The sequence below is a fragment of the Telopea speciosissima genome, chromosome 8 (genome assembly GCF_018873765.1).
Source record: "Telopea speciosissima isolate NSW1024214 ecotype Mountain lineage chromosome 8, Tspe_v1, whole genome shotgun sequence".
NCBI classification, from domain to species: domain Eukaryota; kingdom Viridiplantae; phylum Streptophyta; class Magnoliopsida; order Proteales; family Proteaceae; genus Telopea; species Telopea speciosissima.
The window spans coordinates 25,694,143-25,721,938 of record NC_057923.1 but is presented as its reverse complement, the minus strand read 5'-3'; the positions used below and the strand labels follow the sequence as shown (position 1 = coordinate 25,721,938).

Below are 27,796 nucleotides of genomic sequence, written 5' to 3'. Positions count from 1 at the left end.
TTCAACAGTTTAATCAAGATTCCCCAGTTTGTTTACCCCTCACTCTCTCTCTCTCTCTCACTCGCAATTCAATCGGGTTGGCAAACCTAATTTGAAGCGTTGAACAGGAGGAAAGAAGAGAAAATTCCCCCCGTATCGAATTGATATCTGGTTCGGTGATGGCGGGAGCATCAAGTTCATGGTCTCGGGCATTGATGCAGATCTCACCTTACACTTTTGCGGCCGTTGGAATTGCGATTGCTATCGGTGTCTCCGTGCTGGGTGCTGCCTGGTAATCATCCCATTTCTTTGCTTTAAACCCAATTATTCCTTTTTCTTCCCCAAAAGGGTGTAGCTCAGTTTGCAAAGACCAACATGGTCACGAGTTCAATTCTCTTTGGGGACTACCTATCCAAAAAAAATTATTCCTTTATCTTCCCCAGATTTTACTGTGATTCCGTTGGTTTTAATTGAATTTCTTAGAGACTTTTTCCTGTCTCAATTTCTATAGGGGAATTTATATTACGGGAAGTAGTTTGATTGGTGCTGCAATTAAAGCTCCGCGCATTACTTCGAAGAATCTCATTAGGTAAGCTGTTACATTAGCATTTAGAACGAACAAGAGAAGAATTTGTTTGCTTTTGTTTCTCTGAATTAGATTGGTTTTTGTGATTTTTGTGACTGTTCTTTAGCCTAGAAATGCTCCTAAGTGAAGAAAATTCATTTTGCTGGATAGTGCAATCTTTGGTCGGGTCTGGAATAGGTTTACAGAGTTGGTACTTAGAAGTTTCCTGATTTATCTGTCTGTGAGGGGTATAAGGTCCATCTGTTAGATGAATACGGAAAGCTTTTAGTGATAAATTCAGTTTGAACGAATCTGAGTTTTAATATTCATTACTGGTCTAATGGTAAGAATGATTCTGGCATAGGAGCAGGGAATGAACTGAAAAGCCATCACTTTCCCTTGTCATCAATTTCAAATATTTGGTGTGAATATAGGATTTTTCTTCAATGAAGCACCACCCTCATTTGATTTTATGCTTTTGAATGGTGGATTAAAATCAACCTAACACTTGAAATGCGGCCTCTATTGGCATAAGTTGCCTCTGACACCAATTTTACTCTTAAGAGTACCTCCCCTCACTGAACACTGGCCTCATGGTTTATATGACCTCTTGTATTTTTGGGTTTATGGCTGGATGTATTGTACTTTCTTAGTTCCTTGAATAGAAATATTGCTCTATAGAAGATATTTTTCTTTTAATTTAGTTTTTCATGGCTATTCTTTCACTCATTTTTCTACTTGTGTATTAGTGGTCGCTTGTATGAGGAAATATGTCATGGGATGCCCAAGTGATATTTTTTTTATTGTTAGCAATGAGCTAGGGTGTCTCCTGTAAGCGATGCACCGTGTCAACGCCCGGATATGGTGACAATAGGTGAGGGTTCTCACACCGTGGACGAGTGCGGGTAAAGAAGCTAGTCCAAAAGTGTAGGATTAGATTAGCATCTTGGAACATTGGATCTTTAACGGGTAAGAGTCTAGAATTGTTAGATGTTGTGGGGAGAAGAAGGATTAACGTAGCCTGTATTCAAGATACTAGGTGGGAGGATAAAAACGCTAAGGAGTTGGATGACTTTAAACTTTGGTATACAAGGGATAAAAGTAATAGAAATGGAGTGGGCATAATAGTGGATAAAGATTTAAAGAATGATGTGGTGGATGTTAAAAGATTCGGAGATAGGATTATATCCATCAAGCTTGTGTTAGAGAAAGAGGTTGTCAATATAATTAGCGCTTACGCACCTCAAGTAGGATTGGATGAAAGTAGTATGTTACAATTTTGGTAACACATAGATGGATTAGTGTAAGGGTTTAGTCAAGGAGAAAAGATTATTATAGGGAGTCATCTGAATAGACATGTTGGGAAAGATCGTAGAGGCTATGAATGTGTACATGGAGGATATAGTTTAGGAGGGAGTAATGAGGAGGTGATACCAGTTTTAGATCTCGTTGTAGGTAATAATTTATCCATTATAAACACTTACTTTAAAAAGAGAGAAGAGCATTTAGTTACGTTCAAAGGTGGGCATCATAGTAGCTAAACAGATTTCTTCCCAACTAGAAGATCCGATAGATTGTAATGTAAGGACCGTAAGGTTATACTAGGGGAGTGCCTAACCACACAACATGGATTAGTGGTCATAATGTAGCTCAAAATAGGAGAAGGATCCTATTAGAGGCCAAGCAACAGGATCTAAATACAGCTGCTGGTTTGGCTAGGCAGTTTGGGGCTGTTCAGGGCAAATTTAGGGTTTAGGCTAGGGTTAGGGATGAATGTGATACATGGTAATGATCAGTAGGCCTAGGGGATTATTTTGATATAAAAAAAAGGATTTGATTAGGTTTTTTAATTCTGCAGATTTAGGGTTAGGGTTTTGGGTTTTAAAATTAGGAAAACTGCCAAAACTAGGGTTTTGAGTGATGGGAAGGGCAGCAGCTTGGATCGAGTATAGGGGGTGTTGAGGAGGAGCTGTGGTCAAAGTATGAGAGGATTCTGATGAGGGAACAGGTCTGGACAGTATTAAGACTAACTAGGGTTTATGGGAATTCAAACAAAAAATAAAAAGGATCGATTGGGGGAAAGGATTAGAGGGTTAGAAGAAGAAATTGGGTGTCAAACTTACTGGAGATTCCATTGTCAGCAGCTTGAACAGATGTGAAGGATAGAACCACCTTTGAATTGAAGAAGATTCTCTCAGCCATCACGGTGTAAGGAGTTAACCGGATTCCTGATACCACTTAATGTAGTCATAGATAGGTAGGAGACCTACTAGGAGCCAAACAACAAGATCAAATAACAAAAGGGGCTGCTGGTTCGAATGGACAGCACTAGGATTTAGGTCAATTCCTAGGGTTAGGGTAGGATAATGGGAATATAGTTTATATGATTACACTAGGCAGGTTTTGGGGAGTTTAGAAAGCTAGATTTGGTTAGGTTTAGATGAGAATTCAAAATTCCAGAAATTAGGGTTAGGGTTTCAGATTTTGGGTTCTAGAAATTAGGTCAAATTTAGGGTTTTGAAAGACAAATATGGGCAGCAGCTTGGGTCGAGTATAGGGGGTATTAAGGAGAGGCTGTGGTTTGAATTTGAAGTAATTCTAATGGTTAAATATGGCTGGGCAGCAAGATCTAGGGTTTAATGGAGTTGGGGTTTATGGGATTCAAACAAAAAATAAAGGGGATCGATTGGGGGAAAGTATTAAAGGGTTAGAAGAAGAAATTAGGTCTCAAACTTACTGGAGATTCCACTGGCAGCAGCTTGAACAGATGTGAAGGATAGAACCACCTTCGAATTGAAGAAGATTCTTTTAGCCGTCACGGCGTAAGGTGTCAACCGAATTCCACCAGGCCCTATCCACCTTGATAGAACCACAATGATGTACTCACAAAGGAGCAGGAACAGCAGGAGAAACAGTCTTTTTTTATTCAAATTCAATGTGGGGGGGCCCTCCACGATTTAATATATTTAAAATAAAGGGCCAATGGCCAAATCCTAATACAAAATAACCTTCCCCTTGATAAATTGTGGAAGAGAAGGAATATAATTCAAAAGATAGTAATTAAAACTGTAAAATGTCCTAACTATCCCTACTAACTTAATTTAAAAGAATTTAACTTAAAACAACTAATTTAAAAGAAGATTCCATATTAGCCAATAGGATATAAGGACCTATTAACCAATAGGAACACTTCACTTAAATTAGACCAATTGAACCAATTGGGTGCAACAAATTCTAAACCGGCTCAATCTAAAAACAGGAAAATAAACTAAGTATGGAAAATAATAATCCTAATCTATGGCTCCTTATTCAAGCCCTAAGTTCAGGGCTTCTTCTTCTTCTTCTTCCTTCTTGGAACTGCATCAGGTCATGCATATGTGCCTCAGTATGCAAAATCATAAAAAAGGTGAGCATATTTGCCCTAAGATAAGGTGGTAGAGCTTAAAAGGAGATACTTGATATTATTTATTGATAAAGTGGTTAAACAAGGAAATTGGGATTTTGAGGGAGACGCTAAGATGACGTGGAACTAGATGACTACTTGTATTAAGAAGGTTGCTAAAGATGTCCTAGGTGAATTGAAAGGAAAATGTCATTCCTCTAGGGAGACTTGGTGGTGGGATGATGAGGTTCAAGCAACCATTAAGACTAAGAAAACTAGTTTTAAGACATGGCAAAAGACTAAGGATGTAAAAGATCTACAAAGGATAAATTTGCCAGAATGAAGCTAAGAAGATGGTGGGAAAAACAAGGGCGAAGCAATATGAAGATCTTTATAACAAACTGAGCATAAAGGAATGGGAAAAGGCTATGTATAAGATAGTTACATGAGGGAAAGGAATATTAGAGATATTGATTATGTTAGGTTATTAAAAGTAAAGATGGCAAACTATTAATAAGGGATGAGGACATTAAGAAGAGATAAAAAGATTATTTCTACAGCCTACTAAATGAAGACACTTAGAGTAATAGTATCCCGGAAGACTACATTACCCATCAAGACACCACATGTCATAGATAGATACAAAAAATTAGGGTGTGTTAAGTAAAAAAAGCTTTAAGGAATATGGAAATAGGCAAGGCACAAGGCCTAAATGGGATCTCAATAGAAGTGTGGAAGAGCTTAGGAATATGTGGTTTATCTTGGCTAACCAAGCTGTTGAATGGGATATTGAGCACAAGGAAAATGTTAGATGAATGGAGGAGAAGCATTGTGGTTCCGATTTACCAAAATATAGGTGATATTCAAAGCTGTAATAACTATAGAGGCATAAAACTAATAAGTCATACTACGAAATTATAGGAGAGGGTCATAGAAACCCACTTGAGACAAGAAACTACTATTCTAGAGAACCAATTTGGTTTTATGCCAGGAAGATCTAAGATAGAAGCTATTTACTTGCCTAGGAGATTTATGGAAAGATTTAGAGATTGCAAGAACGATTTCCATATGGTCTTTCTTGACCTAGAAAAAGCTTATGACAAGAGTCCCAGAGAGTTAATCTGGCAAGTACTAGAGAAGAGAAGTGTTTCAAGTAAATATGTAGATATAATTAAAGATATGTTGTGGTGACAAGTGTAAGAACTTGATGTAGATCGATGGTGGTTGAAGAGAGCAAGAATCTATCCAGTTGATTTCCCTCCATCGATCCAGCATATTTTGTGGAAGATTATCTTCAGATTTAAATAGATTTTGCAGTAAACATATTTCCAGATTTGAAGAGGATATTATCCAGCAGCATTAAAGTTGATTTATCTCCAGAATTAAAGTGGATTTACCACCAGAATTAAAGAGGAGATCCTTCAGTTATTTAAGGAGATATTTTCTAACCTATTTCCTATTATATCGAGCAATTTATTTCCAGCACATTATGAGGCGATTGATTAGTTTTATTTGAAGACTGTCATTAGCTATCGGCCAGCCTGTCATGAAGGGTTTATTTTTCAGACTTGAAGAGATATCGTTCAACTCTATTGTGAGGAGATTTCGTGATCAAGAGGGCCCCACAGCCAGTTAGATTGCCAATACGTGGAGGACTCCTACAGCTGTTATAATTAGTGTTATTAGTTTAGGAAAGCCTCTATTTCTTTATTAGATTGCTTATGTAATTAGGACTTCTAATATTATTTTTGGTAGAACTCTCCTAATATTATTATTTGATTGGGAATTGGGTTTGCTTTTATCTTGATATATTTCTAGAAGATTAATTTAGGATGTAATTGGTTTATTATAAATAAGTTTATGTGGCTGAGCAGAAAAGGGACAAGACAGAAGAAAAGAGAGCTACTGTTGAAGCTGTGAGATGCAGTGACGGTGAGAGGCCCTAGGTGAGAGACCCTGGGGACTGAGAGAGTCCCATATCCCCCTTCCCTATCCTTTTATGTTCTTCTTTCATAAGTAAACAAAAAGAGAGAAATAAAATAAAAAGTTCAGTTGTTCAATTTTGTTCTTCCTTATTTTCTTGATCCCGTTGCATTTGATCTCCCACTGGTTTTTCCCTGGTTCGAGGTCGAGTTTGCATTAGAATGGTGGGGGGGAGGGGTCAAGGTAGTGAATTCCCAGTTACCATTGGGTTACACCAAGGACCAAATTTAAGCCCTTATTTGTTTGTGCTTATCATAGATGATTTAAATAGAGAAATTCTAGATGATTTTCCCTGATGCATGCTTTTTGCTGATGATATTGTTTTGGTGGATGAGACAAAATTAGGGATTAACGCCAAGTTGGAGTTATGGAGGTCAACTTCATTCAACCTTAGAATAAAAAAGTTCTTAGATAAGTAGAATGAAGACGGAGTATATGATGTGTGTTAGAAGTCCAGGATCCTGCAACTAGATTAGAGAAGAGGAAGGAGAAGAGAGAGAAATAAGAGAGAAGAGAAGAAGAAAGTTGAAAAGAAGACAGTTGAGAAGAGTAGATTTCTTGTATTGAACTTTAAGGCTCTTACACCTTATGAAATCTCTCAAAGAACATGACATTAAAGTCTACCACCTCCCACCAAACTCTCACCTAACTTTGGCAATGGAAGCTGCCACCTAACTTTGACAATGAAGGCAACATCCCTTTGTTGACAATGGTGGCAGCCTACTTTAACAATAAAGGCAGCCTCTCTTTGTAGACATTGGAGGGAACCTGCTTTGATAATGAAGGCAGCCTCCCTTTGTTGACAAAGGAGGGAGCCTTAACAGGCTCTAATAAAACCAAAATACCTTGGAAACTTAACAGTTCCCATCAAGCTGGAGCATATACATCACTCATGCTTAGCTTTTTACAATTACAAAAACTAGAAGCAAAAAAGGATTTGGTAAAAATGTCAGCCTACTGATCTGTGGAAAAGACCAAAGGAGTCCTTTCTTGAAAGACCGGATAACTGGCAATATAGACAGCTGCTCACAATACATCTTCATAGGTGTAGGCATAGGAAAACCCATCTGTAGAAGTAATGATTAAAGCTACATCAATTCGGCAGTAGTATGAGCCATAGCTCTGTACTCTGCCTCAACACTAGACCTGCCAATGGTCATCTGTATCTTACTATGCTATGTAACCAGGTTACCTCCAACAACAGTATAGTATCCTGTAGTAGAATGACGATCACTAGCTTAGTCAGCCCAATCAACATTAGAGAAAGCAACCAACTTCATATGCTTATTGATCGATAGATATTACCAGGGGCACCCTTTAAATACCAAAGAATCCGAACAGTTGCATCCCAATGAGCTTTATGAGGAGACTGCATAAACTGACTGAGGACTGCAATTGCAATAGATATGTCCGGTCTGGTGACTATAAGATATATCAACTTCCCAATCAAACTCATGTACTGATGTACATCTTTGAGAGTCTCACCATCATCAACTCCAAATTTCTGATGAGGATCTTTAGGAACGTCCACTGATTTTGATGTAAGCATACCAATGTCAGATAGTAAGTCTACGACATAACTCCTTTGAAATAAGCTGACTCCTTTTTTGCTTTTAACAACTTCAATGTTAAGAAAATAGTGAAGCTGACCTAAATCCTTAGGTTAGCTTGAGTATCAGATAGCAAGTCTAAGACATACTTCCTTTGAGATAAGTTGATTCCTTTTATGCTTCTAACAACTTCAATGCCAAGAAAATAGTGAAGCTGACCTAAATCCTTGGTTTGAAAATGCTGCTGTAAATACTCATTTACTTTAGTGGTACCAGCCATATCATTACCAGAGATGATGATATCATCCACATAGATTATCAAGACAATTACTATATCTCCTTGTCTACGATAAAAAACAGAGTGGTCAGAGGGCGGCCCCTCTTCTTCTCATCATATTAAAGGGGCACGGCTCTGTATGAAGCTTGTACTGCAGAGCAAGCGAATAACCAAGCAACTCCAGAGCACGCTTGCTGATCTACGACCAAAGAAGCAATGGCTGAGCTAGCTGATCGTAGATCACTCTCTCCTTGTGATCGAGCTGATCATAGACAGAAAACCCACAGGTGGTAACAGTAGCTCTGAACTTCTCAAACCAGGCCCTAGGAGACTATTTAAGACCGTAAATAGCCTTCTGTAATCTGAATACACGGCTATGACTCTCCCCCTATGCAACATATCTCGAAGGTTACTCCATATACACCTCCTGTCACACCCCCATCCCGACAAGGGATAAAATATAATAAAAAGGGTATGACTAGGATGCTTACCAACATCCTAAACCGCCTCCAGGATCATGGACGCAGTGGCTTACCTCACAGTCATTCTAATGATAATCAGATCAATTATCAGAATAGCGGAAGACTTATAATAAATACTATTGATCCTCATTTAGGGAATAACTACAATGGTAATAAATACATAAGATGGATTATCCTTGAATTTAAAAGTTAATACAATTGAAATTGTTTGATAAATACAGAGAAATGAATGAAACATACATCCAAAAATATAATATTGAAAGCAACAAGGAGTAAAGATAAGCATCAATGATCGTAGACCAACTTTCGCATCAACATCTCTTACCGAGCCCTTCATCATCCACCGGTACCGTACAACTTGCATCACAATCTAAAAAGAAGGGTTCCCCGAAGGGTGCGCTTCTACTAGCCCAATGAGTAGGAAATTGAATCCACACACACACAACAAATATAGGACTGCAAGCCGAACCTGATGAGCAAACATCCTTGAAGTCCCATACCACCAATGATGATTTACACATCAGATCCGATTTACAGTCATTCAAAAAACACAACAATATGATATGTAATATGAATAATGATGATGATTATGATGAGATGTAATGTATGCATGAATGCTATGCTGTGTAGAGTAATGGAATTGTATCCCTGGTACCGGAACACACCCTTGATCCCCAACGATACAACACTATTAATCTACGACATAGTAATGCCATATCCTTGGTACCGGAACACACCCTCGATCCCCAACGATATACCCCTAACTACGTCAGTGGAAACCTGCCGGTCCCGGAACACACCATCGGTCTCCCAGCAAGCCTTCGATAATCCCAAGCCACGGTACCAGAACTTACCCTTGATCCCCGGGCTGGATTATTAATAAGGTGATACGGCGTAGGAACTTACACATCTACCTTCCGTATCCCTGATTATGATGATGAGATGTAATGTATGCATGGATGCTATGCTGTGTAGAGTAATCGAATTGTATCCCTGGTACCGAAACACACCCTCGATCCCCAACGATACAACACCATTAATCTACGACATAGTAAGGCCATATCCCTGGTACCGGAACACACCCTCGATCCCCAACGATATACCCCTAACTACGTCAGTGGAAGCCTGCCGGTCCCAGCACACACCATTGGTCTCCCAGCAAACCTCCGATAATCCTAAGCCACGGTACCAGAACATACCCTTGATCCCTGGGCTGGATTATCAATAAGGCGATACGGCGTAGGAACTTACACATCTACCTTCCGTATCCCTTTAATACAAATATCAAATCAAATATGCAACATGCTATATAAAACTATCGTATCGAGAGGTATTCCGGGTGCATCGACGTCCCATACCATCTAGTACCCAGGTACCAGCACGACACGGCATATGACAGGCCAAATATAATATATGAAGAAAGACATTAAACAAATCACAGTATCATCTCATACAATTCCAACCACATTTGTAATACATAGTCATCAATTATCACACACATGAATACATTCATAGATAAACAGTATAAACATGTATTTATGCATGAAGTGCATTACATAACATGAATGCATCAAACACAACATTTAATCATAGAAACACTCAAAATAAAACAAGATCCAATCCCCACTCACAATATAGTTCGTGTCCCGTTGATTTGATTCGTCGTTCGATGACCGCTAAGTGCTTCTCCTCACACAATTAATGAAGCCTAGGATAGTGTAGAAGAGTGTTAGAAAGGGTGGGAGAAAGTCCCTTAGGGGAAACCCCATAAATTACATAGCCTGCAGGCCTTTAGGGTAGCACGGATGCAAGCACGGTTGTAGGCAGGGCCTTGCATCCGCCCTTGCTTTCGATCAAGGCATGATACAGTTTTGAAGGTATTCTTTAACCCAATTTGTCCCACTTGGATCTTTAAGTCCCAAGGACAAGGGAAGGGTGTCCTAGGGTGCACTAGGGCCTGGTTACATCATTAAATTCATTGGGTGTAGAGAACTTAAGGGATTGAACTCCCAAAGGTCACATTCTAGGGTTTTAAGTAATGCAACCCAAACTAGGCAATAAGGTTGCAAGGAGGGGTTTTAGGGTTGTACTTAGAGCCAAGGCCTTACTAATGAGGTCCAACATTGAACCAAGGTCACCCCTTAGGTTCCAAGTGGAACCTCAAGGTCCAACCTTAATTTCTAAAGTTTCCCAACCCAAAACCAATGAGGGAAAAGGATTTTAAGGGTATCGAAGGTAGATTTTGGCACTATAATAGATCAATTAATTACTATAATTAGGGGCACCTTAGGTTGTAGTTAAACCCCCCATTAAACCCTAATAAGTTCTACTTCAATAGCCACGAAGTAGGCAAGGTCACCGACATAAAACTTAAATTCTAAAGTTGCTGTCTAAACACATCAGTCAGGTTTGAATCCACTTTTAAGGATCACACACTCATATTGGGTCCAAGGTTTCTTCATAATAATTGTAGCCCTTTGAGTCTAGTTTATAATGGAAGTTGAATCATATTGATACAATATGCGTAGACCAAGTTATGGTCAAAATAGCGGGTCAAGGTCAAATGTCAACAATTCTGGGGACGGGCGGTTTTATGGGTGGTTTCTCAGAGCATGAAACCGTATGTTAAACCGACTTTAACAGGGGCTCAGGAAGGGTTCTTCTAGGTGCGGTTTTATGTGTGGTTTTACCTCAGATGTGAAACCGCAGGTAAAACCGACTTCAACAGAGAGCTTCTTAAGAGATGGTCTCAGGGTAGTTGCAGGGGTGGTTTCTCGTAGGTCTTAAAACCGCAGGTAAAATCACCTGCTTCCAAACTCCAAAATCAAAGGATTCTTCACCAAGGCTTCCATTTCCAAGTAGATTGGAGGAAAGGAAACACTAAGAAGGCTTTCTCCTTGGCACATTAGGGTCCTAAGACCCCATTAGGCCTATGCAACCCATTGATTCAATAAAGGAAAGCAAGGAGAACTTCCTTTAGGGCATAATATGGTAGAAACCCTAAGTCTTTCCATTGGGATGGGATTGGGTGCTTTGAGGTTAACCAACGGGATAAGATAGCTCCACCATGATCATGGCCATGAGCTCACATCGATCATTGGGTCTCAAGACAACCCTAGACCGATTTCTCTACCATCTCCCAACCTCAAAACCCAAAACCCAAAATGAAGAAGGAAGGGAGGGCCTTAAAGGCTTACCTACCTCAAGGAAGTAGCACCCACGTTGAGGCCCAAGAAGCAAGATCCTCAAGCCTCCCTAACAAGCTCCTCCAGACCTCTTCTCCTTTCTCTTCTTCCTCTACGGTTTAGGTTTGGTGAGAAAAGTAAAGAGAAATAAATGCCTTTAGTTCTTAATAGGCAAAAGTGACCTTAGGACCTGTTTGGTTGGGTAACACTAGAATAGAAACCCATTCTTAGCTCATTAAGCCAAATGGGCCTAATGGGCTACATGGTTCATGAGAGCTAAATGGGTTCTTAAGTTAAATGGTCACTTAAGCCCAATGGGCCTCTCAAGCTAAATGGGTCTGCCCACAGGTTTCAAATAGAAAAGAACCCACTTGGGGATGGGTCCATCCACCATGGGATTATAAGCCCATCACACGCTCCCTTAAATAAGTGGGACCCATAAATGGAATATTCCCTACACAATTAAAATAGCTCGGACGGTTCAAACCTTGACCCGCACTTCGAGAACATCGAAGGAAAGGGTAAATAAATAAAATTAAGGGCTAAAACTTACTTCTCAGCCGTTATGGTTTGTCCCCCATGACCCCAACAGTCTCGCCACGGCAGTGTCAAGCTCATCACTGAACGAAGTGTCCAAGTGAGGCGACGCTCTGAGGTACACGCTTCGGTACTCTTCACTTCCCGGACTAGTACTTGGAGGAAAATCAACGAAGTCACCGTCAACGAATTTCCCCCACCGTCGGTTGAGGAATCTTTCCTCCACAAGCAAGCCCATACTGTGGTCAATGATTTTGTAGCTGGATTTGACCATCATGGAGAATAGGTCACCAGCATACATGGCAGCGGTATCTACATGTCACGAGGAAGAAATAATATTTAATTATACTCCCGGGGTGCGGGTATAACATCCTCCCCACCTTACAAGAAATTTCGTCCCCGAAATTTGAGGCAGCTAGGGTCTCAAGGGATAAGGGTTGTTGAATAACAACATCCTAAGTCACCCACATATTAAACTAAGTTAAAGGTCAGGTCAAGAAGAGGCAGGGCCACATTACCACCAGGAAAAGTCCACATCAATCCGCTTTTGAGAACCAACAACCTTTTAATAGTTTTGGTCCAAGTCAATTCATTTTAGTAGGTTTTAAATAATTAACTTACCCGGTCACAGTTAAATTCATTAACTATTAACCCCTGATCAACATGACCAAGGTCGAGGCTCAACTAACTAATTATAGTAAGGTTAAGGCAATGTCACATTGTAGTACCAGAGAATCACTCTAGTCACATAAGTCTAAGGTTCTGAGGGATATATATATATATATATATATATATCTTATTTTCACACCAATACTTAGGCATAATTTCAATAATTATAATCATATTCCTGTAGACATATCTGTCATCTAGGTCAATCCACAAGAACAAGAAGTTCTCAGGTACGGTTTGCTAAGTCCTTGTTGGAAGGTCAATTCACGGTGTAGGACTCCCTCTATGAGTCTAAACAAGGTTTAGATGAACCAAGTAAAGTTCAAATAGAGTCGTCACTAGCTTGAGGTGTTATGAATGACTTCCAAATACACGAGACCTTTATGGCTCACTCAAATAAACCAGCCCAACCAGCCTATTACTTTCCTTCTTAATATCTATCTACAGGTTTAGACTCTATGCACCCCATTAAGGGTCTTTACCCGCATAGGTTTAGGTTTCCTACCCATAAGGTTTAGGTCCTTAAATTCATAGGGTCTAAGGATCTTCATCCATCAGTGACGGTTATACCACTAAAGTTGTAGGTGACCTAGTGGTACCTTCTGTCAATAGTCCAAAGTCTACTCTTTAATAAAATCAATCCGTAATCAAGTGGCTTGCAACCATTTCAAGATCGATTGAACTAAAGTTCAACGTATCTAAGGATTCTAGGAGATTCAAACTTCAACATAAACCTCAGGGGTCAACAATTCTAACTATCTCAGTGTCTCACACCCAGTATCTATAATCTGTGATTTTGGGTTGTAAGGCATAAGTCTATACTACTCTTGCTTATAAGGCTTCCCTATGAAAACTTTCACTTCTGGTTCTCCAATACCTAACTCAACTTTAGAATGAATTGAAATATTGATAGGCCCCATGCTGTTCTCTCCCAATAACGGAGGGGACATTTGGTGACCCATTACTCCACTCATACCTATTGTTGAGTAAAGTTTTGTCAAATCCTTCCGTTCTCGTTTCCAATTTCAACCTCGATAGAACTAACTATGCTAACACACTAAACAAAACACTCGCCAAAGCAAAACACTGACTACACTACTTACTCACAACATCAGCAAAACACGCACAGTAAAAATAACATACAAGCAGATAAGCCAACTTACACATAGATAGATTAAACCTCATGCTAGGCAGGTAAGGGAGTACAATTCAAGCATGAACAGGCTTAGTGAGTCAAGTGATATACCTGCTATCATGACTGGGTTTATCCTTGTGGGCAACTCCTAGACTTATGACCCAGCTGATTACAGTTGTGGCAGCGAATGGTCGATTGCGATCGCACATAAGGTGTATTCACAGACTCGCCTTGCGTACAACTCCTGGACATGTGCCCCAACTCGTGGCAGGTGTAGCAACGAATGTTAGGTCCATACGGTAAAGGTGTCACCATAGGTGGGGGTGACTAAAATGTCGGGTCCACTTCTGTTGTGCTGCTCTGTATTGAAGTTGAGCCGACGTATTGCCTCTCCTGTGCCTCGCTTGGTCCCCTAGAATCTGTGAACGCCATTGGCCTCTGACGTGCCATCTTGAGAGCACGGTAGTTCTCTCGCTGTTTGTCCTCAATAACTTTGGCGGCTTGGACCACTTCTGCATAAGAAGGGAGATTGTGTAATACCACTGATGTGATAATACTAGGTCTCAGCCCCTTCTCAAATTTCCTGGGCTTCATATGCATAGGAGCAAAATAGAAGAGCTCTTCAAAAATCTGCTGGTATTCAAGGGCTGACTTGGGCCCCTGGGTTAGGCTCATGAACTCAGCCTCCTTCTGATCGCGAAAGCTCTGAGGAAAATAGTTTCCCAGGAAAGTCTCCGTGAACTGATCCCATGGAGGGTTGGGATGCAGTTGCCTGAAGTTATTTTTAGTGAATTGCCACCAAGAATCAGCCTCGCCTCTAAATTGGAAGGCAACCTACCTGATTTTGTCTTCGTTCCCACATTGAAGCACTTCGAAGATCCTCTCCATATTCCTTATCCATTATGTCGGATAGAGGAGATCAGTGGTCGCTTTTGTAAAAGTGGAGGGGTTAAGTTTCTAGAACCTTTCAGTCAACTTGGAGGCATCAACCCACTCGGGTGCTGGAGATACTGGTTGCCTTTCTCTCTCTTGCATAACAGTCAATAATTGAGTGTCCCAGGTTTGCATTAATGCCCGATTCTCTTGTCGTATATTTTACAGCAAATCTCCCAATACTGTTGCCACGTCTGGATTGGCTTGGGTAGTAGGGACAGCAGGTTAAGCTGGGCCTGAAGGGTCAGCATTTTGCTCGTTCGAAGGAGACGGACTCCTACTTAAACGGGTGTGAGCCATAGCAAAACCCTATTAAAGGACTTGTACCAAATAAAAGGCAACAAATAAGTATAACAGATATCATAGGTTGTAACATGTATAGAAGAAATACCTATGCAACGGAGTGGTGGTGTCACTCAGGTCTCCAGTTTACACTAATGTCTTATGCTCTTTTCCTTATGAAATTCTTTATTTCTACCGGGTTTTAGTTATACTGTTCTTATTGTCCTTATTGAAAGTTTGCACTCAATGTAGTATAACCTATGTTGATTGCTATAATATAATCATGATCATCAATGCAAGCAAGTTTCGTTTTATGCACATTGTTCCTAATGCCTTTACTATTATTCATGTTTGTTGTTAAAACTTTTATTATAACCCAGTGCACCTAAGGTTCAGCTGGACTGTGAGTTAAGCGAGAGCATCAATGCTCTGATACCACGCTGTCACAACCCCATCCCGATAAGGGATAAAATATAATAAAAAGGGTATGACTAGGATGCTTACCAACATCCTAAACCGCCTCCAGGATCATGGACGCAGTGGCTTACCTCACAGTCATATAAATGAGAATCAGATCAATTATCAGAATAGCGGAAGACTTGTAATAAATACTGTTGATCCTCATGTAGGGAATAACTACAATGGTAATAAATACATAAGGTGGATTATCCTTGAATTTAAAAGTTAATACAATTGAAATTGTTTGATAAATACAGAGAAAGGGATGAAACATACATCTAAAAATATAATATCGAAAGCAACAAGGAGTAAAGATAAGCATTAATGATCGTAGACCAACTTTTGCATCAACATCTCTTACTGAACCCTTCATCATCCACTGGTACCGTACAACCTGCATCACAATCTAAAAAGAAGGGTTCCCCGAGGGGTGAGCTTCCACTAGCCCAATGAGCAGGAAATTGAATCCACACACACACAACAAATATAGGACTGTAAGCCGAACCTGATGAGTAAACATCCTTGAAGTCCCATACCACCAATGATGATTTACACATCAGATCCGATTTACAGTCATGCAAAAAACACAACAATATGATATGTAATATGAATAATGATGATGATTATGATGAGATGTAATGTATGCATGAATGCTATGCTGTGTAGAGTAATGGAATTGTATCCCTGGTACCGGAACACACCCTTGATCCCCAACGATACAACACTATTAATCTACGACATAGTAATGCCATATCCTTGGTACCGGAACACACCCTCGATCCCCAACGATATACCCCTAACTACGTTAGTGGAAACCTGCCGGTCCCGGAACACACCATCGGTCTCCCAGCAAGCCTTCGATAATCCCAAGCCACTGTACCAGAACTTACCCTTGATCCCCGGGCTGGATTATTAATAAGGTGATACGGCGTAAGAACTTACACATCTACCTTCCGTATCCCTGATTATGATGATGAGATGTAATGTATGCATGGATGCTATGTTGTGTAGAGTAATCGAATTGTATCCCTGGTACCGGAACACACCCTCGATCCCCAACGATACAACACCATTAATCTACGACATAGTAAGGCCATATCCCTGGTACCGGAACACACCTTCGATCCCCAACGATATACCCCTAACTACGTCAGTGGAAGCCTGCCGGTCCCAGAACACACCATTGGTCTCCCAGTAAGCCTCCGATAATCCTAAGCCACGGTACCAGAACATACCCTTGATCCCCGGGCTGGATTATCAATAAGGCGATACAGGGTAGGAACTTACACATCTACCTTCCGTATCCCTTTAACATAAATATCAAATCAAATATGCAACATGCTATATAAAACTATCATATCGAGAGGTATTCCGGGTGCATCGACGTCCCATACCATCTAGTACCCGGGTACCAGCACGCCATCTAGTACCCGGGTACTAGCACGACACGGCATATGACAAGCCAAATATAATATATGAAGAAAGACATTAAACAAATCACAGTATCATCTCATACAATTCCAACCACATTTGTAACACATAGTCATCAATTATCACACACATGAACACATTCATAGATAAACAGTATAAACATGTATTTATGCATGAAGTGCATCACATAACATGAATGCATCAAGCACAACATTTAATCATAGAAACACTCAAAATAAAACAAGATCCAATCCCCACTCACAATATAGTTCGTGTCCCGTTGATTTGATTCGTCGTTCGATGGCCGCAAAGTGTTTCTCCTCACATAATTAATGAAGCCTAGGATAGTGTAGAAGAGTGTTAAAAAGGGTGGGAGAAAGTCCCTTAAGGGAAACCCCATAAATTACATAGCCTGGAGGCCTTTAGGGTAGCACGGATGCAAGCACGGTTGTAGGCAGGGCCTTGCATCCGCCCTTGCTTTCGATCAAGGCATGATACAGTTTTGAAGGTGTTCTTTAACCCAATTTGTCCCACTTGGATCTTTAAGTCCCAAGGACAAGGGAAGGGTGTCCTAGGGTCCACTAGGGCCTGGTTACATCATTAAATTCATTGGGTGTAGAGAACTTAAGGGATTGAACTCCCAAAGGTCGCATTCTAGGGTTTTAAGTAATGCAACCCAAACTAAGCAATAAGGTTGCAAGGAGGGGTTTTAGGGTTGTACTTAGAGGCAAGGCCTTACTAATGAGGTCCAACATTGAACCAAGGTCACCCCTTAGGTTCCAAGTGGAACCTCAAGGTCCAACCTTAATTTCCAAAGTTTCCCAACCCAAAACCAATGAGGGAAAAGGATTTTAAGGGTATCGAAGGTAGATCTTGGCACCATAATAGATCAATTAATTACTATAATTAGGGGCACCTTAGGTTGTAGTTAAACCCCCTAATAAGTTTTACTTCAATAGCCACGAAGTAGGCAAGGTCACCGACATTAAACTTAAATTCTAAAGTTGCTGTCTAAACACATCAGTCAGGTTTGAATCCACTTTTAAGGATCACACACTCATATTGGGTCCAAGGTTTATTCGTAATAATTGTAGCCCTTTGAGTCTAGTTTATAATGCAAGTTGAATCATATCGATACAATATACGTAGACCAAGTTATGGTCAAAACAGCGGGTCAAGGTCAAATGTCAACAGTTCTGGGGACGGGCGGTTTTATGGGTGGTTTCTCAGAGAGCATGAAACCGTATGTAAAACCGACTTTAACAGGGGCTCAGGAAGGGTTCTTCTAGGTGCGGTTTTATGTGTGGTTTTACCTCAGATGTGAAACCGCAGGTAAAACCAATTTCAACAGAGAGCTTCTTAAGAGATGGTCTCAGGGTGGTTGCAGGGGTGGTTTCTCGTAGGTCTTAAAACCGCAGGTAAAACCATCTGCTTCCAAACTCCAAAATCAAAGGATTCTTCACCAAGGCTTCCATTTCCAAGTAGATTGGAGGAAAGGAAACACTAAGAAGGCTTTCTCCTTGGCACATTAGGGTCCTAAGACCCCATTAGGCCTATGCAACCCATTGATTCAATAAAGGAAAGCAAGGAGTACCTCATTTAGGGCATAATATGGTAGAAACCCTAAGTCTTTCCATTGGGATGGGATTGGGTGCTTTGAGGTTAACCAAAGGGATAAGATAGCTCCACCATGATCATGGCCATGAGCTCACATCGATCATTGGGTCTCAAGACAACCCTAGACCGATTTCTCTACCATCTCCCAACCCCAAAACCCAAAATGAAGAAGGAAGGGAGGGCCTTAAAGGCTTACCTACCTCAAGGAAGTAGCACCCACGTTGAGGCTCCAAGAAGCAAGATCCTCAAGCCTCCCTAACAAGCTCCTCCACACCTCTTCTCCTTTCTCTTCTTCCTCTACGGTTTAGGTTTGGTGAGAAAAGTAAAGAGAAATAAATGCCTTTAGTTCTTAATAGGCAAAAGTGACCTTAGGACCTGTTTGGTTGGGTAACACTAGAATAGAAACCCATTCTTAGCTCATTAAGCCAAATGGGCCTAATGGGCTAAATGGTTCATGAGAGCTAAATGGGTTCTTACGTTAAATGGTCACTTAAGCCTAATGGGCCTCTCAAGCTAAATGGGTCTACCCACAGGTTTCAAATAGAAAAGAACCCACTTGGGGATGGGTCCATCCACCATGGGATTATAAGCCCATCACACGCTCCCTTAAATAAGTGGGACCCACAAATGGAATATTCCCTACACAATTAAAATAGCTCGGACGGTTCAAACCTTGACCCGTACTTCGAGAACATCGAAGGAAAGGGTAAATAAATAAAATTAAGGGCTAAAACTTACTTCTCAGCCGTCATGGTTTGTCCCCCATGACCCCAACAGTCTCGCCACGACAGTGTCAAGCTCATCACTGAACGAACTGTCCAAGTGAGGCGACGCTCCGAGGTACACGCTCCGGTACTCTTCACTTCCCGGACTAGTACTTGGAGGAAAATCAATGAAGTCGCCGTCAACGAATTTCCCCCACCGTCGGTTGAGGAATCTTTCCTCCACAAGCAAGCCCATACTGTGGTCAATGATTTTGTAGCTGGATTTGACCATCATGGAGAACAGGTCACCAGCATACATGACAGCGGTATCTACATGTCACGAGGAAGAAATAATATTTCATTATACTCCCGGGGTGCGGGTATAACACCTCATATTGCAAGTCACCATAAAGAAGGCATTCTTAATGTCTAACTGAAGTAAAGGCCAATCAAAATTAGCAGCAAGAGAAATAAGCAGACGAACTGAATTCAACCTGGCAACAGGAGAGCGTGTCTCAAAATAATCAACCCCATAAGTCTGAGTGTACCCTTTGACAACCAGACGGGCTTTCAACCTCTCAACAGAGCCATCAGGATGTTACTTAATGGTGTAAACCCAAAGACACTTTACAAGGTCCCTACCAAGAGGCAAATTGACCAAGCTCTAGGTGTTACGAGTCAAAAGACAATCCATTTCTACATCCAAGGCAGATTTCCATCCTAGAAGACGGAGAGCTTCAGTATGATGCTCTGTTGCGACCTGGTTCAAATCAAGGTTCGAAAACTCGGGTCTCGGAGCCATCTCGGCCCAGCAAAAAATCGAGTTGGGCCGAGATCTCGCCGAGAACTCGGCGAGTTTGTGCATTTTTTTTTCCTGACTCGGAAGCCCATCTCAGTGGGTCTTAGACCTCTTTTGGGTCTGAAAATCGGTATACAGCTTACTTTAGGCCATTTAAACACAATGGCATTATTAGATTTTGTAAAAAAAAGTCCAAATAGGAGTTTCAGTTAGTTGGAAAGCAGGACAGATACTTACTTATTCTAGAAACCAGGACAGACACAGGACAAACAGTCTTATTTATGCCTAAATAACTCCTTCAATATAAATCAGATTTAAGCAATCTTGGACTTATTGGAAAGCTTTCAAAACATAGCTTTCCAACTAGTCCAAGATTGCTAAAATCTGATTTATATTGAAAGAGTTATGTACTGGTCAAACTTAATTCGGTGTGCGCGAATGCTGTCAAAATCGCTCTGAATGAAAATAATTTTTTGGACATCAAAACAAATGAATATTTTACCGCACTTTTGATTTTTAGCAATGTTTTACCATAATAAGATTTATGAAATTTTTAGATTTGAGAAAAACCCCAGCATTAGAAAGTTGAAAATTGCACCTATCGCCGAAAATCCAGTTTTTGTTCTTGAACTGGGGGGTTGACTTTTTTTCCTTTTGGAATTTGATTTTTTAACTATTATTATTGGATTCAAATTGGGGGGGGGGGGTATTTGCTTATTTATGAATAATATCTTAAGTAAATGAAATACAAATACAAAAGCATTTACTTAAATGATATTAGGCATCAATAAGTGTCTGTCTTCTCTGTCTTGGTTCCTGGCATAGATAGGTGTCTGTATACCAAGAATTTCCAGCAAGATCTCGAGATCTGGCACTCATATAAAGGACCTACATGGGCATTTTCCTATGTCAAAACCGAGATCTCGGATCTTGGATCTCGAAAAGATCTTGGCGAGATCTCGGAGAGATATTGACATTTTAAGTTTCATAGGCCATCTCACTCGGGAAATTGGAAAACCGAGAATCTCGGCGCGGCGAGATCTCGCGAGATTTCGGACTATGGTTCAAATTGTGAAGCAGCCTCTCTACGAAATGAGGGTAGTGCTGCATTAATATCTGCCCCTCCTCAGTCCCCCCAGAGGTGGGAGCCTCATGCCCTGGGTACACCCTTTTTAATATCTGCCATAAGCATATCAAAGCAGATAGCTTAAGTATTACTCTATGATCCTTCTTTATTACATAACTTATGAGCCAAGGACTGTGATGATTATTACATTTCAATCAGCAATATGGCTATATAATAATATAAGATGGAGATTTGGACATTTAGAGTTTTAACATACTAAATGGAGGTAAAGTTTTGGTAAAACAAACTAACCATTAAAGGAAGAGAATGCTTTGCAATTCATCTCTCTGGTTAACTGCAACTGATTAGAGCCGCTTAAATGAATTGTAGCAGACCTTGCAAGTCCCTTCATCATTCTTAATCTGAATTCCCAACCAGATTAACAAAAAGGAAGCCATCAGTTTCACTTCAATTACTGAAATCTACAAAAAACATATAAATAAGGGATCTATAGCGGCAGTTGATTTTTTTAGTGCTCGTAAAATTGTGAGTGCTAACCGTTCTTCATTTCTCTGATAAGTAAATTATAATGGTAAATAAGTTAGTTAATTATAATAGGACCTGTGCCATGAAGTAAGTTCTTTAGCTATAATCTAGTTAGCTGCTCTCAAATGTTAGAGATAGTATTTGAAAAAAAAAATATCAAAGGGGTTAAAAATGAGCTTATGCTTAGCCCAAGCACAATTGTCTATATAATCACGGTTGATTTTAAAATAAATCAATAATTGGGACGTTAATTACTTTTATACTTATAAAAATGTAACAAAATCTTGGTGGATCCAAAATTACTTTCATTCATACAAATATATAATTATATCCCTTACTTACATTAATACATATATACATAAGTATGTCCCTTTCATACCCTTAGGGTTCTAGATTGTTACTTGGCACTAGGAGAGCTGCTGATCAAGTCCTTACTTCCAATCTCATATGTGACTTCACTGCCAGTGCATACAGTGTGATGCAACCCACATCAACCTTACACAACTCTACAGAATACATCATCTAATCACTGAGAATAAAAAACCATTGTAGAATTAAATCACCTAATCCAGAAGTATGGTACAAACATCTTGTTGGTAGTGGAGACCTTTTGGGTGCAAGGAAATGAGACTGAACTTTGTTATCATAGACCTAAGAAAGCAGTACAAAATCTACATAAATTCCACATTGGGGATTCAATTTTCCTCTTTTGTTCAACTTCTAATGCTAAAGTGTCATGACTCTGACAAGCATGGCAATCAAGTTCATATTTAACCGTGTTGATTTTGTCAAAGATCTAGTATATATAAAATAAATATAACTCAATAGGAAACAACGTGGAACAATAGAATAAGAAGGCATTATAATGCTCAATAGAAACATGTAAACTGCCATAAGTAGACAAAGCAAAATCGTCTCTCTCGAACCCAAAAAAAAAAAAAAAAAAAAAAAAAAGAAGAGAAAATCATGCAAGGTTTTTTGGGATATTGTCCATAGCTAGTAGTCATTATTCCATTGATTATATGAGTAATTCCATTATCCTAGTACTAAGAAGAGAACTAACTCCTCTTTCTTTTGCTCCTTTCTCCTTAGAAGTTACTTTATGGGTGATAAGGCTTACATGAGGCATGGTTGCAGTTCTCCTCCTATCATCTTCTTTGGATGGTAGACCAAAGTAAGCTGTGGAAAAAAAAAAAAAAAACTTTGAAGAGGTGAGTGAGAGAGGGGGGGGGGGGGGGGAAGGACAGACCAAATATCGAAAAGAGTACTCAAAGGATCAAGGGTGCAGTACAGAGGAGAGATTTTGTCCTTTTGCTGATGAGAGATTTAGGAAACGTAATAGGGAGTGGACTTGTTAACACAATCAAATTACTTTCCTCATCCTTAAAAATAAATTTCCTTAGGAAGTGGAGAGAATTTATGGTAGTCAAATGATAGGAAGACTGGATGATGCAGATCAAACAGATTTGACGGGTCTGATTGGCTTGTGAGTAATGGGCCCACTAATAAAATAATAATTTTCTTGCACCCCCTCAAAACCCCACTTTTGGGTTTGTATTTCAGCCCATTACAACAATAAATGCCAAAAATGTAAGCCCAACCCAAACCTATACTAAAACCTGGCCCAAATTTAAATTGAGTCTTAAACTGGGCCTGCATTAGGGGGAAAAGGAAGGAATGTGTGCTTCTATGGTAGTAGAAGATTCCTAAGAGAAAGATTAGAAAGAGGTTGGGAGAGAATCGTGTGTGTGTCTGTGAGAGAGAGAGAGAGAGAGAGAGAGTACGAAATAACCGTATTAGAGCTGATTTGGGTGTTTTCCCGAACATGGCTGATTTGGCCATGTTCAACGGAGGCCTTGGGATGCACAAATACGGAGGAGTGATTTTATTCAGATTGAAGAAAATAAAAGAGCTAGGGGAAGTCCTAAAATGACCCTAGGAGAAGTAGTGAGGAAAGACATGCACAGTTTAGGCCTTTTTTAAAGTATGACCTCGCATAGAGCTGATTTGAGGGCAAGGATCCATGTAGTCGACCCCATTTAGTTGGGATAAGGCTGAGTTGTTGTATGAGTATTAACTACCTACTTCACGATGAATTTAATGGTCCAATGATAAAGGAGAGTGGTGGAAGCATCAAATTGGGTAGCCAAATCTTAAGTGCAAACCTCTGAGGAAATATCTACTTGCACTCCTAAAAGCTGAGAATCAATAAAAAAAAAATTGTTGTTATATCAAACTCCACAATACCACGTTGATTCTTGCCAACTAAATGGGGTTGGCTACATGTGTCCTGCCCTCCAATCAGCTATGCATATTTTTCATCACTGTTTCTCCTAAGGTCATTTTAGGTCTGCTCCTAGCTCTATGATAAACGCCATCAAATAAGGGCTTAAAGTTGATCCTTGATGTAACCCAATTATAAGTAGGAATTTACTTGAGGGTGTCAAAACCAAACCGAAGCTGTTTACTAAAATAGAACCGAACGATTTAAATTGAAACCGTTTACTAAATGGTTTGGTTATGGTTTCAAATTTGAGACCATTTAGTTAAATGATTAAAACCGAACCGAACCGTTTAAACTGATAGTAACCGTTTATGTAAACCTTTTAAAGTCAATTAATATATACATTGTAAGTTAAGTCAATTCATGGTTATCATAAATAACTATGGTAAGAAAAAACAAATCCCACTAAAAAGTTAAGAGACATTCATAGCTTTTGAATAAAAAATTAAAATATATAAACAATTATAACCTTATAATTATTATAAGAAAAGATATAACAATAACCAATTTAATTCAATTTTAAGTTTACATCTATTTGAATAAAAAATTAAAACATATGCAAAATTATAACCTTACAATTATTATAAGAAAAAGATAACAATAACCAATTCAATTCAGTGTTAAGTTTACATCTATTTCAAGAAAAAATTAAAGAGAAAGAAGCCATTTGAATAAAGAATTAAGAAAACTGTTTAAAACCATTTAAACAGTTTAAAGCTGTCTAAAACCGCCAACCACTTGAAACCGAAACCGTTTAAACCATTTACACCGAAACCGGACTGTATAACACCCTTATACCTGTCACTGCACCGTCATACATATATTTAATTATGTCCACATGTACTTCAAAAACACTTCTCTTCTCTTGTACTTGCCAGATTAACTCTCTTGGGACCTATCATAAGCTTTTTCTAGGTTAATAATGACCATATGGAGATTCTTCTTGCAATCTCTAAATCTTTCCATGAGTCTCCTAAGTAAGTAAATAATTTCTGTCGCAGATTTTCCTGGCATAAAACCAAATCGGTTGTCCATAACAGTAGTTTCTTGTTTCAGTTGTAGTTAATACCCATACTACTGACATATTCTTTTTCAGTTTAAAAAGGCTCATAGTCCTTTTCAGCATTGACAAAATCCTTTTTGGGGAGCTAGGGAACACCAAAAGGATCATCTCATCAACTTGGAGGCTTTCTATGCTTTTCCACGGGAGGAAGTGCTGTCTGGAACTGGGTATGATCCCAAAAGAGTAGGGCCAAGTGGTTGTGGAGGTCCCAAAGGGCTAGGCAACCGGAAAACCTTGGTCCCAGATGTTTTCCTCTCCAAGTTGAGTAATGGTGACCCGCCGAAGACTGGAGCCGCGTAACATGTTGGTGAAGACCTTGGGTCATCCCGCTCAACTGCTTACTGCTTACCTTACCACTTACCACTTACTGCTTACCGCTTACCGCTCAAAAGCGGGAGAGTTCTTCTTGCTCTAATTCTCAGGCAGAGATCAATGAACTTTTATGAAATGGTTTCATGGGATTAAGCCAATTGTCTCGATCGTGGGATATCATTGAGAAATAGGAATCAGTGTTAGTAAAGCCTCTGGAATTGGAATAGATGTGGTTCGCCCGTCACCAGGTTGCTTATTGATTCCTCGGTAGAGGGATCATAGGGGGAAGGGATAAGTTCAGATGTCTGTCCTTCGATACAACGTATTATGAAGCCATTGAAGCCAAATATTCCATGTCAAGTTTTGTATCTCACTCCAAATTGTCTAACCATGTTCCTCTCAGCTGTCTGTGGAAGAGCATAATACTTTTCTTCTCTGTTTTCTTGTGCATCTGGTATAATGTTGGGAAAGAAAATGGTAGATTTTGGAGGGTCTTCAGTTGGGTGACACCCATGGAGTCTTAAGTTCCCAGAATACTTTACATTGAATTTCTCTTAGACAATGGTCATATTTGACATTGACTTGTACAGAGGATTGAGCAGTTTTGAGATTTTGAAAGCCAACCATTGTCCTCCCATCTAGGGTATGTTTTCATTTTCCAAGAGTTTTAGCTGCTGCAGCATGGGCAATAGAACCCAATGGTCTTTTCTCTTTTAGGTCATGTTCCTTGTCCCCCAAAATTATTCCTCTCATTTCATTCATTCACCGTTAAAGTTGGGTGGAAGTTCCTGCTTCCATAGAATTCATCGCCTTGAGAAGTTAACACTTGCAAAGTGGTCTAAAGAAGACACAAGGACCATGGCTTACTCCTTTATATTTTATTATTTTGTATGGTAGGCAAATAAGTGATAACAGCTTGCTATCCATTTCCAATTTGCTTTGGGACTCTGGTGAGACTTACATAGGTTTTGTTTGTTCTGAGCTGCGTTTGATGCAGGATGAGAAGATAATCATGTGGTTTATGGACCAACAATAGTCTCTCCCTATGACTTTTGATTAATAAGCCATTTTAGTAATTCTTTTTCTTCAAACAATTGCTTCATTTCACAGAAGTGACCTGACAACTTCATATCTTTTCTGAACGTTTAATCTGAGTCAAATAGCATAATTTTCCTTTCTAGAAATGAAACTGATTAAACTTTGACAAAAATTAAACTAAATCCTTAAGTCACACATGATACAGCCTTCTGAGAGGACCATAGTTGTCAAGGCGTTGCCTAGTTGTCGCCTTGGTCGCCTTGACTTTTTGGCCCTCTCTAGTGCCTTGGGTCACCTAGATGCCGTGACAACTATGGAGAGGACTCCAATTATCTAGATTGCACCTGTGCAACTTTTAAACTCAGCTTCTCAATAGAGGGTTTTTCGTTGCTTATTATCTCCTTGCAAATATATGTCTGCAGATGAAAAGTGTATGATGCCCTCCTAGCATTAAATTTGGGTTATCTACCTTAAAGATCATAAAGGTATAACCTACCCGTAGAGTTGAAACTTTCATGCAGGCAATTGTACATGGTCATATATACATCAAAATCAGCTGTGACGACATTTATCTCCACTACACACTGATAAGTTGAAAATCTTTGCTTTGTTGACGAGGATTTTGGATAGACCTTCACAGTTGGGGCTTTGATATTGTTTTGGTTTTCATTGTTTCAGTGTAATCTTCTGCGAGGCTGTTGCTATATATGGTGTTATTGTGGCAATCATCTTACAAACAAAGCTAGAAAGTGTGCCATCATCAATGATGTATGAACCGGACTCGCTTCGGGCTGGATATGCAATATTTGCTTCGGGTATCATTGTTGGTTTTGCAAACCTAGTCTGTGGGTATGTGACCTATCTTCGTTCACCTCTTCTATTGGCATTTTTTGAAATTACATCTAAAATTTTTATGGATAAGACAATAAGAGATTCATGAATGTGGGAGATTCTTCCCATCAACGTCGTTTTATTAGGGGGGGTGGGGTGGTTTGGTTATTTCAGATGGTCATTCATGGCCATCTCACTGTATTTAATGCAGAACGTTTTCATGCATCCGCGCATGAAAACTTTTTCCATATTTTTATTAGGGAAAGAGAACGATGCCTGGTCACGTGGATCCTGCACCTAGACATAGGAGCGCACGAAATTACCACCCGCCCTTCTTGAATACAAAATCTCATCCATGTTGATGTCCTTGTGTGCGCTTTCATTGCCCCCCCCCCCAACACTGGTGCAGGGGCTATCCGACCAGGCAGCGATATCTTGCCCATTTTATTATTATAATTTTTTTGTTCTTTTCTAACTTCTTATGCCAACAGGATCTGCGTAGGAATAATTGGTAGTAGCTGTGCATTGTCTGATGCCCAAAACTCCACACTTTTTGTGAAGATTCTAGTGATTGAGATCTTTGGTAGTGCACTAGGATTGTTTGGAGTGATTGTGGGTCCATGGTTAAATAAGTTTTTTGATATCAACAACACCTTGGCTGCGATATTTGAAGCTTCCCGTATTTGA

The 27,796-nt window shown here is 39.8% G+C and overlaps 1 protein-coding gene across 1 annotated transcript; it reads left to right on the top strand.

Annotated features, from left to right (window-relative positions):
• On the top strand, positions 1 to 27,796 carry LOC122672199 (V-type proton ATPase subunit c''2-like). Its single transcript, XM_043869696.1, has 5 exons — positions 1 to 40; positions 107 to 271; positions 491 to 568; positions 26,957 to 27,127; positions 27,601 to 27,796. Exons 2-5 carry the CDS (start codon positions 159 to 161, stop codon positions 27,794 to 27,796), a joined length of 558 nt encoding a protein of 185 aa, XP_043725631.1. The 5' UTR covers positions 1 to 40; positions 107 to 158.

Bases quoted from the DNA above. Each gene is read 5' to 3' on its own strand.
- LOC122672199 (XM_043869696.1), top strand. From the start codon at position 159: ATGGCGGGAGCATCAAGTTCATGGTCTCGGGCATTGATGCAGATCTCA. The intron at 272-490 runs GTAATCATCCCA...CAATTTCTATAG, and splicing joins TCCGTGCTGGGTGCTGCCTG to GGGAATTTATATTACGGGAA. The intron at 27,128-27,600 runs GTATGTGACCTA...TTATGCCAACAG, and splicing joins TTTGCAAACCTAGTCTGTGG to GATCTGCGTAGGAATAATTG.